At 38.0% G+C, this 13,622-nt stretch overlaps 1 protein-coding gene across 2 annotated transcripts in view; it reads right to left on the reverse strand.

Annotated features, from left to right (window-relative positions):
* Positions 1-243: 243 nt before the first annotated feature.
* LOC109954886 (leucine-rich repeat transmembrane neuronal protein 4) overlaps positions 244-13,622 on the reverse strand; it is a 54,028-nt gene continuing 40,649 nt past the window's right edge. Inside the window, exon 3 of one of the 2 annotated variants that reach the window (XM_020590526.1) lies at positions 244-4,319. In XM_020590526.1, coding sequence (XP_020446182.1) covers positions 4,101-4,319 — 219 coding nt within the window. In that variant the 3' untranslated portion in view covers positions 244-4,100. The remainder of the gene's footprint in view (positions 4,320-13,622) is intronic. The other variant, XM_020590527.1, reaches the window with a different exon arrangement.

Below are 13,622 nucleotides of genomic sequence, written 5' to 3' on the forward strand. Positions count from 1 at the left end.
AAACTAGTATAGAGAGTTTTTAGTGCACAAAGTACATCTAATGTAAATGCAATCATGACTTTTTACACTTCTTCTACCCTTTTCTTTACTGTGATTTTATGAGTCTTGTAAATGTTAATGAATCCCACAGAAATAATATCACCAGATGAAATCAGTGGAACAGAATGAGGGATGAGAGGATTTTAATCCCACATAATATCAAGTGTTACATTGTCTGGCCTTCTTTGACAGCACAGAGGAGGCAGAAAATAGCTTGTGTCCGCTTTCTGAAAAAGTGCCAACACATTGTCAGAAGGACCAATATATTGTCCAAACAGATAAAATATCAAGCGAATAACAAACCAAAAAACATCTCTTGCCATTACCTTGACACTTTTCATTTCTGAAAATTAAGTCTGTGATAGAATCGAATATACCACATACTGAAAATAACAGCCAGTCAGCCTCTGCACAGAGCTCGTTGTTTCTTCACTGCCCAGGCTTGGACACAGTTCTTTTTCCTAGACACCCTGTGACATGAATGTGCATGCACAAAATTGTGAAGAGTTGTGTGTTTTTGTTTTCTTCAGGCTCTTCTGGTTGACACTTTATTATAGGCTGAGTCATTTCAAGCCTTCACATGACAGAATGTCTTGATTAGAAAAGTTTGTTTGCATCACAAAATCTTATCATGACCTGAAAAGTCATCAGTCAGCCCTTCTGCTTTAGACTCCAGCCTTCAGAATGAAATATCTCATATGTCTCTTGTGTTTCTATGAGTCACACGGTTAATTTGAGACGTGCTGTGGGTAAAAATGTTCCTAGTTTGTGGGTAAGGTTGTAGAGACAGAACAGCTCCAGATGTAGTTATCGATTGAAGTATCATGAGTCATCAGCCTGTTAGTGTGAAGGCATGTGAACACATAAGTCTGAATACTAATCTGTTGCATTTGCTGCTCCTGATTCTCAACACTCTTCCAAACACTCGAAGTGACTGCGGTATATGCAATTTATCAGCGTCGTTAAACTGTTTTGGGTGTGCAGCTACAGAGCAGTGAATTTTCCAGCAGAGTGAATCTGTCATGTGTTACATGAAGTTGTCATACACAGATAATGATATATCTTCTGTGCTGCCTTTATTTAAAAAAATCTTTTTACAGGGGAACACTAGACATTTACAAAATGCCTGTTATTGAGGATTCATTGAAAATCTGACATACAAGCGTGCAGTTGTGCACAATGCATCATTCTTTTATGATTATGATGTCAGATGGCTGCTATTATATAATCAGCTTTGAAATATTCAGATTGCAGCTTATGCATGATTGGAGATGGACACAGTTTTGATAATGAGCTTGAAATATGACAGAATATTGAACATATTATGCCCCCCCCCCAACACACGCACAAAAAATAACAGGGAAATACAGGGAAAGTAACATTTACATAAAAAAAAAACAAAAAATAGATAATTTTGTAAAGATAGTTTAATTTGTTATGTCCCACATTTAAAGGCTTTTTATTTGATTACCAAATCAATACTGCAAAAAGCCACAGAACAAATTAGGCCTCAACTGACTGCTTGCTAAATCTGGCCCCTCTTGTTTGTTGCTTGTCAAGCTCTTTGTTTTCATGTTGCAGTTTACTTTCATATTGTTGAGCAAATTTACCTCTTAAAACTATTAGTAATTTTTTTTAATCAATGGGTCCTTGATTTCAGGCTGTGGTACACAAGCTTCTCTTTTCCCAGCTGACATGACAACTGTTGTTGGTAGATTTCATCATCTGTAGGTGGATAGCATATTAAGCTAGCAAAAAACCCTTTACTCCTTGATGACTACATATTCGAAATGACATGATGCCAAAAAGACTGAGGCTAAAGCTACAAACATGTCCCAGGCAAAAATTCTGCATCCTCTGCTGATAATCAATGTAGAAGTTATGGAAATAAAGAAACAGCATTGTTCCTGTATTGTAATATAGAGCTATTTTTTCCTAGCCATATGGACACAGTACTGGATATTAAAACTATAGTACATAACTTTTTTTAAATATGTTTGATGTAGACATCTACTCTAGAATTTGACTTAATGTGGAGAGTTGCTGTCGAACCCTCCTGTGACCAGACTCGTTGTACAACACGGGCAGCAGTGCAGAAATATTAACTTCTAAAATGTTTTTGAGTTGCATTGCCTTCTCTAACCAATCAGAGAACTTCACTTATTTTTACCTGATGAGAAAAGTTTGCATCCTCGTTTACTGTAATTTCATAATGACAAATAACTGCAGAGCTGGTCAGAGCTGGGCAGAGCATGACGGAGTGTAGCAGATCATAGTAGAGCATAGTGGAGCAGGGGGAGTGAGTGCTGGGTGGAGCAGAGTGGATTGATTTAGAATTTTATGCTAGTGCTACCTAAAGTTACATACTATAGCTTTAAGTACTCAATGAGAGTGATTGTACATTTTTACTTTTTAAAATCTTAACCCTGTTTGGCAGCTTTGTTGGTCATACAAGACAAATGTTAGACTGCAGATAAACACCATTTAATCAGTCTTATACTTCAGCTCTTGTGTTTATGCTGAAAAGACAAAAAAACATGACACCTCCTAACACTTTATATACTGATGATTACGCTTCCAGCTCCGTGCCAAAGGTTTCAACACATGCAGAAATCCAAAGCTTGATGGGCCCCAGTGTCTGTTTATGGTTGTTAAAATACAACTGTACAATTGCTGTTCAGGGGACTGGTTTAGCTAACGGTCACTTACTAGCTGCCAGGTGTTCCAAATTTATCAGATTTAGCTTTCCCCATGTTCATGGCACACTATTTGTGTGTGAAGACCACAGAGCTGCTGTCTATTAAGGACCTTACTTGGAAACTGCTCTGTACACTAGCTTTACATTCCTGAAAGCAACATAAAAGTCTATGAGCCAAGTAAACTGTATTATGTCAGATAACGGTTACACACAGTCACAGGATTAGACCAAAGCAAGTGAAAGTTATCATCAGGGTCTTGATCACTAAGGCAGAAACCAGACACATATCATTATTAAAACATCTTGCTTTCAGTGCTGTGCTTTTCAGTCTCAGCCATAAAAAACAGCTGTTAGTCAGTTCTTTGAGTTGATATACCACTGATCTTGATGAGCCACTCTTACTGGTCATTTACCACGGTTTATTTAACATATATTATAATGCAACATCTTGTAAAAAGCACACACATAGACAATCAGATAATTGGTTGAACCACACAATTTACAAACAAAAGCATTAACTACAGGAGTGACTCAAGCGGATGATGAAAAGTAAATATTGAAATGTCCCAGTGCACCAAGATGCTTGGTGTTTTTCATCTGTTTATTTCTCAGCTTAATTAAATGAATTACAATGCAATCAACATCACAAATCATTAATAAAACCAAGAGTCACCATGTTAATAAAACTTACTGCTGGCATGAAGTGTAGGCTGTACATGTTATAGGACAATTACTGTCTGTTATTTTCTGGCTTGTTTCTCTCATCTTGGGTAATTTCATTTGAATGGTTCATTTCTGGGGATGAAAAATGCTGCAGGAACTTGAGTTAGGGAGAAACCTCTGACGGACAGTGTGATCAGAAAAAGCAGCGGAAAACCTTTTAGCTTAGTTGAGCATTCATTTGTTCTGCAACTCAATTGATTATCAAGCTGTTTACACCAGCTTGCATGTGATTACTTTACCTGTTGCAGCTGAGGGGTCCCCAGATTAGGAGAAGTCAAGGAAATATGTTTAATAAGATTAACAAATCATTAAATTATTAGCCTTAATACTCCTTGAGAGGCAGAGCAGAATGTGAAAAGTCATGCTGCTGTTCAGCCTCCTTTGTTAATTGAGGACACTGAGGGTCAGGTAGGTCAGAAGCTCACTGATTAATACCACTGCACTGCTTTATTTCCACTGAGAAATATTTTCATTTTCATTACCCTTGGTGCAGGATGCTCTGCTGTAGATTAATAGTCTCCTTTGCTTCTTTACCAGTCCCTGTTCCCTCCCACTCAACCTTGTGTTTCATTTGAGTGGTCCACTGATTCCCTGCAGCAGACTTACAGTGGTTTGGACACAGAGCTTCAGTGTGCACAGCTCACTGGTGAAGGGAGTGGGTCTGGGGGCAAGGCAGCACAGGCTCAGAGGGGACGGCAGCCATCAGGCCTGGGTGGTACCCTGCTGGCCTCAGACCTCCCAGCGCCTGAACTGGGGGCTCCATACCCAAGTTGAGGTGTAGCGACAGGCGGGCATGACAATAATCCAGAACAGACTGCTCACACCTGTACAACGTCAAAGCACTCAGCTGCCGTGGTATCTAGACAGAAACAGAAAGCAGGGAAGAGGAGACAAAAAAAGAAAGCACACATAAGCCTTCGGAATCAGCCAAAAAAAAAAAAAAAAGAGCCTCCTTTTCAACATTTCATCCACTCTCAGAATATTTGGAATTGGCTTAATTTACTTCATGCAGTGGTGGCACAGCGTTGCCATTAATGCAGCCTTGGCCGGTGATACAGTCCGTGCCCTAAGACCTGGCATCTGTGCTGCTCAAACACCCTCTTTCTGTTGGAGTGATTTATATGCAAGATGAAAGCCTTAAGCAAGAGTGCGCACATATTTTCTGCCCTCTTTTAAATGGAGTCAAGGCTCCATTTAGAAGAGAGTGCTTATTACATTACAGGCACTTTGCTGATTCAAAGACCTCTCTTAGTTTTATGTGCTAGTGTGGCCTGAATTATGTCAATTAAAAGGAATAAAGCTGCATCACAGACTGTGAAACTGATATTAATATCCTAATGTCAATTAATGCATTCACAGAAAATATGGAAGCATTCATGCATCCTGAAATGCACAAAGAAAAATAAAAAAAGTGTACAGAAACATTCATATGCATCAGATCATGCAGCACTTGAAAGTCTCCCAGTCCTGACAGTGTACTCTACATTTTTGCCTTCTTATTTTAGCAGTTATTATTCCAATCAATAATAATCACATTCACTATGTTGTTTTAAAGTGCCTCATAATGAATTCACATACTAAAGTAATACTTTTACTTATTTGTCTTACTACTTGTACCAGCTGTACAGTGAAACCCACCATAGTTTATTCAAAGTGCTTGTGAGAAAAATGACAGATCACCGTAATATGTGTTGTGGGCAGAACATCTATGGTAAAATATGGTGTCTTGGATTATTTTATTGGATTGTAAAAGGATTTATTTAAAGCTGGTCGGATGCAAAACAAAATTGCTTTTAGGTTTTTTTTTCTCTTTATTAGAGCACGTTTCACAGTGCTGTAACCATTCAGCTTTCAAAAAGTAATGTTTTCTTTCTGGCAATGATCCAGCTCCATTTGTTCTCCACATTAATAGGAAGATTAGTTGAAGACACTCCATTGTCTAATTCAACAGCTGAACTTTGCCCATGACTTCAGAGGACTTCATAAAAAATTCAAGAACAACAATGCTCTGAATTCAAAATGAAATAAGAAGAGGGGGGAGGGTCTGGCTCTGAAAGTTCTCGGGACAGATTGTCGGGGGGAAGGATACACTGTGGACTAGTTTTCTCAGATTATTGCAGTAGTTAAAGTCAGACATGTACGTGCTGACATCGGTATAAATGCAGTTGGTTGGCTGGTCGAACCAGCAGCTTCCTCTCTCTCTCTGTGGACAGCAGCAGTTGGCAAAGCACTTACAACATTTGTCTCTTCAACATTTCTTGCATCCTCCGTTTAACTCCCACATTGCCAGTTTATCCTGGCTGAAATTTAAAAGTGCTATTAAATAAACCGAGCTGCACTTACTGAGATAATACAAGGCTTTTTTTAAAGCCTGATATCACTGCTAAACTCTAGGGACCTCTACAGATTTGTAAATATATAAATACACCATTAGAAAGGTATAGTGCTATTCTTATATACTTCTCACTATAAACAGTATGAATAGTCCAGATGGCAAAAAATACCTGTTGAGACTTCTTAAACATGTGATCTTTGTTTTGGAGTAAAGTAGCATTTTTGTGTTATTCATAACTGTCAACAGGGAAAGTGAAAACTGCAATGCAAAGCTTTAAGAGTGACTACTTGTGTGTTGTGTCAGGTTATTTCTGTAGTGTATTCTGCTTACCGCCACTGTACAGATTGATTAAACCTTCTCAGCAAACCTGACACAAGCAGCTCCTCACTTTTTATCATTATGTTCAGCCCGGAGCAGATGCATCAGTGTCAAACTTTGTCTCTGTTTGCAATTTACTGTTTGGAATTGGACCTTTTTAGACTTGAAAAAGTTAAGGAGTACTTATACATTAACTGCAACATTGACCAAGGAAATAGCAGAGTATCCAAACTGTGCCAATATCGAACTTGTTTGTCTCGCCTGGGAGGTACAGTGTGATGTGGGGTGATGCCTCGGCTTAGACTTAACGCTGTAACATTCTGACATCTAAGTAGTTGCACTGCAAACTCATTTCCAAAATAGTATGCATGCAAATTTTTAGTATGTCTGATATAGATCTGTATGCTACCTCCAAAGCATACTAAATCCAGTTGTGTAGTACAAAACAACAAAGCACATACACATATGCACATGCACATACTGCACTATCCCACCCAGCAGGTTTGGCGGTAAAAAACAACCACACTTTACCATGACCTTTTTCTGTTTTCTTATTGCCTCCTCCTAAAACACTTTAGTCAGTTGCAGCCTTTTCCAGCACTTTGCTTGAACTGTCACCTAACGTAGCTTACATAAAGCGCACTCTCCACCTGCAGTTCAGTAAGTTACACCCGTCTTTCACATGGACAAACTATAATTTCTATTTCATGGGGTCTTTAATTTTTAGTAAGGCCCTATCTGTCGGGAATACTGAAACCCACGACTTGCTCCTGATCAGCCCTCTGAAGACACACTTCACAATTAATGTACAATTCATTTTATGAATTCATTACAGTGGGTGTTCTAGAGACATTACAGAATTAAACAGAGACAGAAACATCACTGAATCAGTAACTCTTCAGCACTCACCATTGAGAATGGGTTTCACTGAAACAGTGAGTGAAGAATGGGATGTAAAACAGCAAGTGGTGGAAACTGAGTTTGCACAACAGCAGTATGAGCTCCTCTAATGACCTTTTTTCAAAGCCTTCTGCTCTGCTGCTCTTGTACGTCTTGGAATGTTCTCATGGATGCTATTTAACAAGACTAAGCGGGTGGTTAGACACAGAACAGACACAGGATTTTACAGCTGAAAAGAAATTATTTTAATGTATTTTTTTACTGTGATGATTACAAGGTGAACAGTACAGCTTTTCTGTTTTAAATAATCCAGCTAGAGTGTACAGCAAAAATTGAACTAGGTTCAGCATTTTTCCTGCACAAACCTCTATTTTGGAGCCCCCTCTGTGTTGGTTCCCCTCCACTGTGGTGCCACACTGGCCTCAGTCAAATGAATGAGGAGACTGAGGTTTAAGCCTAAGAGAGTGTGAGGCTAAGCAGAGGCGCTGAGCCAAATGCTAATGGCAGCATGGCAACATAATGGCCCATAATGACAATGCTAAAATGCTAGTGTTTAGCAGGTAGAATATTTACCATGTTCACCATCTTAGTTTAGTGTGTTAGCATGCTACAGTTTTCTAATTAGTGCTAAATACAAAGCTGAGACTGTTAGGGAGGACATTAATTCTACAGGTCTTTGGTCATAAACCAAAGAATTGGACCTAATGACAGATGCCATGACCACCACGAGCAAAACAGTAACAAAACAATAATGGTGAAGGTACGGTTGATCACTATAGAGGAATAAGACTGCTATAATTATACCCTAAGCTCCATAGTTACACATATTTGCATTAAGATCTAGTTGTTAAACACTGCTGTCCTATAACCTCAAGGGCACATTTTCAGTTCCTACAACATCCTACTATATTTCAGTTTGCCAACCCATTATTATGTCATCTCCTCCGGTGTTTTTGTGAAAAATACCAGATAGCTTTTCTCACCCACTGTCAGTCTCTCTGGATAAAAACATCTAATAATGACTAAAACACAATGTGTCAGAACAAAGTCAATTAACTTAATGTCAGTTCTGTTCAAAAATGTGATGAAGTGTTGATGCAGCTGACAGTCGTTACATTGCGATAAATGTTGTTTTATGTTATGACAGTATATCTCACAGGTCAACAAACCCTTCACACTAAGCAGACAGTCTTTCCCCTGTTGCTCGTGAGTAAGTCTATATATATTTGCATTTCTGAAGCTGTGAACTAAAACAGGATCAGTTTCAAGTCTTAGCATGCAAGAAAAGAATAAAAGCATTGCCAATCAAACACGACCAAGTCAGCAATCAGGTTTAATCAGAAATATTGGGAAAATGCTGCCTGTTATGGCTGGAGCTCTTAGAGAGGTGAGTCACTGGCTAGCATAGCTTGGACAGCTGCCAACAGAGCTTTTTAGGGCTGAACACTGCATACAGTCAGATTTTGCCTGAGGCAAGATCACCATGTTTCGTCAACTTTAATGGCTCAGGAAGTCCTTTCCAATCTAGCTGTGTGCTACACAACCAGATAATATAGGATGAATTCAAACCTCTTGATTACAATAGCTATCTAAGAACAGCATTGTTTCCTTTCCAGAAGTGGAAGTTGTTATTCAGTGAGTCACTGGCTACTGGCCAAGGTAATAAAGCAGGCATCTGGCATCAGCCCGATTCAGTTTTCACTTTACTGTATTTTAACTGTCTAAACTATAGCTCCACCTATTTACGCCAGGGTGAATTTAGAGAATATATTGATTGTTCTGTGCAAAGGCTGCTACCTGTGGAAACCGCATTTTTGTTTCAGCCTCTGTATTATATGTTTATATGGTGGAATGAATACAAAAGGTTAAAACATCCCATTAATGTTTTTTGGGGGAAGTTGGGGGGGGAGGTTTTTCCTCTCAGCTCCATACTCATTGTCTATCACTGAAAACCTCTGGAGTTTAGTGTGTTAAGAAATTATATCTTCTCAATTGGTCTGGGAATTGTTTGGGGTTTCAAGTGGCAACAGCTATTAACAAGAACAATAGTAATTTTTTATTTCTTATTTTATTTCATTTTCATCTAGTTGTTTGAGCGTTGACACCACAAAAGGTGGCATTGTGATTAAAAAAACAACAGTTAAACAAAACAAAAACAAAAATATAAATCAAAACAAAGGAGGAAACTGCCTAAAATGCAAGTTGGTGAAAATAAATTACAGTAGGCTGCACAAACAGAAACAACTGGAGAAGTGATCATGTGGTTTACATATACTTTTCTCACTTTCTCTCAGCAAAACATGAACCCTGAAATCCTCACCTCGGGCAATATGAGAAATTAGTCGCTACATAATTAAGTCATATTATTGTTTTAATATTTCACAGAATTTGCAAATTTGCAAAGTAACAGTCAGACATTTTTGGGACATATTCTTACAATGTTTTTCTTGTTAAGAAACACAAGACTGCACAAGCTAGCCTGTAGCAGCTGTATAAACTTTATACCTAGCTTAGCACCCGGGGGGAGGTTTTTCCTCTCAGCTCCATACTCATTGTCTATCACTGAAAACCTCTGGAGTTTAGTGTGTTAAGAAATTATATCTTCTCAATTGGTCTGGGAATTGTTTGGGGTTTCAAGTGGCAACAGCTATTAACAAGAACAATAGTAATTTTTTATTTCTTATTTTATTTCATTTTCATCTAGTTGTTTGAGCGTTGACACCACAAAAGGTGGCATTGTGATTAAAAAAACAACAGTTAAACAAAACAAAAACAAAAATATAAATCAAAACAAAGGAGGAAACTGCCTAAAATGCAAGTTGGTGAAAATAAATTACAGTAGGCTGCACAAACAGAAACAACTGGAGAAGTGATCATGTGGTTTACATATACTTTTCTCACTTTCTCTCAGCAAAACATGAACCCTGAAATCCTCACCTCGGGCAATATGAGAAATTAGTCGCTACATAATTAAGTCATATTATTGTTTTAATATTTCACAGAATTTGCAAATTTGCAAAGTAACAGTCAGACATTTTTGGGACATATTCTTACAATGTTTTTCTTGTTAAGAAACACAAGACTGCACAAGCTAGCCTGTAGCAGCTGTATAAACTTTATACCTAGCTTAGCACCCTGACTGGCAACAGGGAAACATTTGAATTTGCTGTTTATACACTAAGGTTTTAGTAGGTTACCAATGTGTAAAAAGATTCAACATTTTGGAAAATACACTTACTCTCTTCTATCTATCTATCTATCTATCTATCTATCTATCTATCGTCTTCAATGTTGCAAAACGCTACCCCTTCTGGAAAATTTTGTATTTTATAACAACACACTTGGCTGACCCACTCTAAAGGTCTTTATTGCAGATGCAGAAGAGGACAATGATATCAAGTCTTGTGACATAGCACACAGCAGTTCATTCTAATTATGAAGCTATTCGCTTTAGATTACTAATAAAAACATTCACATGGCTGGCCCTCCTTTGCACTGCTCTCACTGTATGTCAAGCTGCAGCTAAATGATTCCCAATTAGGTAATAGGCAGCTGCACCATGCCGGCATGCCTCAGATTGGCATGGGAAGCTCGAACTCTCATTGGCATATTAACATCCTCCGCCCGAGCTGTGCTGCTGCTCTCTGTCAGCTGGATAATTCACTCAGTGGTCAACGCTGCAGCGGGAGAGCACAGACAAGCCTCTATTATCATCGCTGTCTATTAGGCTACACATGCATGGATGCTGATTGGCATGCTAATGGCCACAAGACCCCCTCACTGATTGTTGCTTATAATGGATAAAGTGAAAAATAATTTTAGCAAAAGTGACACAGACATGAAGGCCATAATAAGTGGTCAGTATATTTAAGTGGCACTATTGGAGAAATACACATTAAGATATTGTACAGTATATTGTAGATGTTTATTATGAATGTCCACAAATGTGCATCTACAATGAATCTACCTTTGCACAATGATATAGAATATTAAATAAATCATATAGACAGCAGGCCATTAGCATCCTTCCTGAAAGGTGTTAGCTACAGTCAAGAGAGAAAAAGCTGACATCCATCATTGTAATACTGGATGTGCTAGAAATCCAGAAATATTATTTTTTGCTGACTTTAATATTCATGATGTATTAACATTTCTATTTGGAAAGCATTTCACATTTGTCAAAATAACCATAATCCTCCAGATGTGGGGATTTATGTTCTCTTAATGCTGCTCATCAATGTTGGCAATGTGTGCTGAGATTTATTGTTATTTACTAGATGGACAAGTTATGAGTTGCTATAGAGTCTTTTCTGATATATGTAGACATAAGTAACCTTAATATGGAAGCCAAAAGCTATAGATGCATGGATGAATCCATATCCAGCGGGAGGCATACAATAAAATAGATGAGAGCCACAGTATTTGTTCATTCTTTCTTGCTGGATGTTTTTCTTTCTCTTCACACTCCCACACACATTGCTGAGTGTACACATACAAATACACATAGAGCATGTGCTGCTGGTGCTTGTCAAAACAGCCATTAAATGCCTCAATCCTGAAAAAAATAAAATACGTTGCTTCTAAGGTCACAGTTGTTTACTTGGAACTGTGATGGTGTCATACAGTAAAGTAATATTCTTCAATATTTTTCATAGTTAATTTATGTAACAAAACACACACACACACACACACATAGGGTAAGCAAAAGATAAGCAAAATGTTGCTTTTATTCTGTAACATACATTACACTGAGATCTCATTATTTCTGTCCTTAATGTCTATCAATAATTGTTATGACAAGAAAGATTTATTTTCAGTATAAGGTTATTTCTAATTTTGATGGAGTGTTGATAGTATGTATGTCAGATGCTGTTGTGACATACCTACAGTGTACAACATGTAACATTAAAGTCAACATTTTTATAAAATGTATATAATTTTTAAAGCCTTTTTATTTGATAGCATGCAGTACAGACAAGAAAGTGGAGTGAGTGAAAGAAAGAGACTAATGCTATCTGTGGGCAAATCTCAAAAAAACTTCACAGAATAAACAAATTCCTGACTGTCTGAAGAGACAGAAACAGCCTTCCTCTGAGTAGTTGAAATAAACTTCTGCTGTAATCAGTGTTTTTCTATTAATGATGGATTACATATCTACTTGTCTGTGAAAGGGGTCATTCTTATAGAGGAACCCTGGGCAGTGCAGTTTCGTTGTTTTGGTTTTATTGCTTGCAAACATACTGTTTTGGTTCAATTTCATGGCTCTCAAAGCATAATTTATGATAGCAGCAGGCAGCTGCTTTCTGTAAAAGAATCTCTAAAAACCCAGCACCAAACTGACAAAGTTAGTAGCTAGTTGGTCTATTACATTGGGCGCATGTCTTCAGTCTCTTATAAGCACCACTGTTTCCCTCACTTGCATCTTAGTCCCATCCATGTAAAACGTGAGGAAAACATGTCAGAAAACACATTATTAACAAAAAGAGACATCCTTTCCTCAGACTGATTTTTGATAGAGTGTCAGTTCACAAAAATACTTCTGCAAAGGATGGTCTAATGCATCCTCAGTCATGGCCCCTCCAACAGCATCTTTTCTTCTCACTCCTCAGAGCTGATTTAAAAGACTTAGAACGTCCTAGGTTAACCAGGGTGACTTCCAGGTCATTCGAGGACCAAGGATGTAGGAACAATCTTATAAGAGGCTTGAGGTGTACCCACTGTCTCCCTCCTCTGCTGTATTACTCACAAGTTCCCTAGATATGTTAATCACAAAGAACTAATTACAGTAATATCCCCACCAGCGGTGCTGATGTGTACCACAAAATATCTGATAAAATTCTACAAAGCAAAATCCCCCAGGCAATCACAACTACATCTCCATATTATCATGTACAATGCTTCAAGTACTATGTCTTATTCTAGTGAACACACAGATTTACAGTCTGTCCTATTGCTGAAAGCTCCTGCTTCAACAATACCTTCAGTTTCTCTCTCTAATGTGTATTTGTTTCTTTCCTCTATATGTGTGGATGGGCGTGTTTGGATTTTGCTTTTCATGTGGTTGTGCAGTCTGTCTTCCTATAGGCCTTTGTCTGGACGGCAGGTCGTGTAGCTTGGGCCAATTGGTGAAAACTAGCTCTTCCTTCAGGACCATGTTCTTCATATATGTTTATAATATATACCCTATATGTTTATAGAATGTTCTTCATATATTGTATGTTAAAATATACAAGTTTTGTCATTCTGATTGTCCATACTGTAACTTTATTAGGCTGATTTACTTTGTACACATGACATGCCTGTCCATCTTAGAAGAGGGATCCCTAGTCTGTTGCCCATTACAGATTGTAAAGTCCCTTGAGGCAAATTTGTTATTTGTGATATTGGGTTATACAAATAAAAATTGGCTTGACTTTACTTGACCGGTGAATATAGTGGAACAAAGCTGCTGAAGCCAGATATGTCCCTCAGGAGATGTTAGAGAAAGAAGAGCTAAAACAATAGTGACTATTACTGTATACTGTACATAACCATCTCTCCAAATAATGAGCAAGTTAGCCCTTTCAACTTAAAAGTAAAAATATTGCTGTCAGTATTTTGTTCAGCACT

The sequence above is a fragment of the Monopterus albus genome, unplaced genomic scaffold, assembly GCF_001952655.1.
Source record: "Monopterus albus unplaced genomic scaffold, M_albus_1.0 scaffold12.1, whole genome shotgun sequence".
Classification (NCBI taxonomy): Eukaryota; Metazoa; Chordata; class Actinopteri; order Synbranchiformes; family Synbranchidae; genus Monopterus; species Monopterus albus.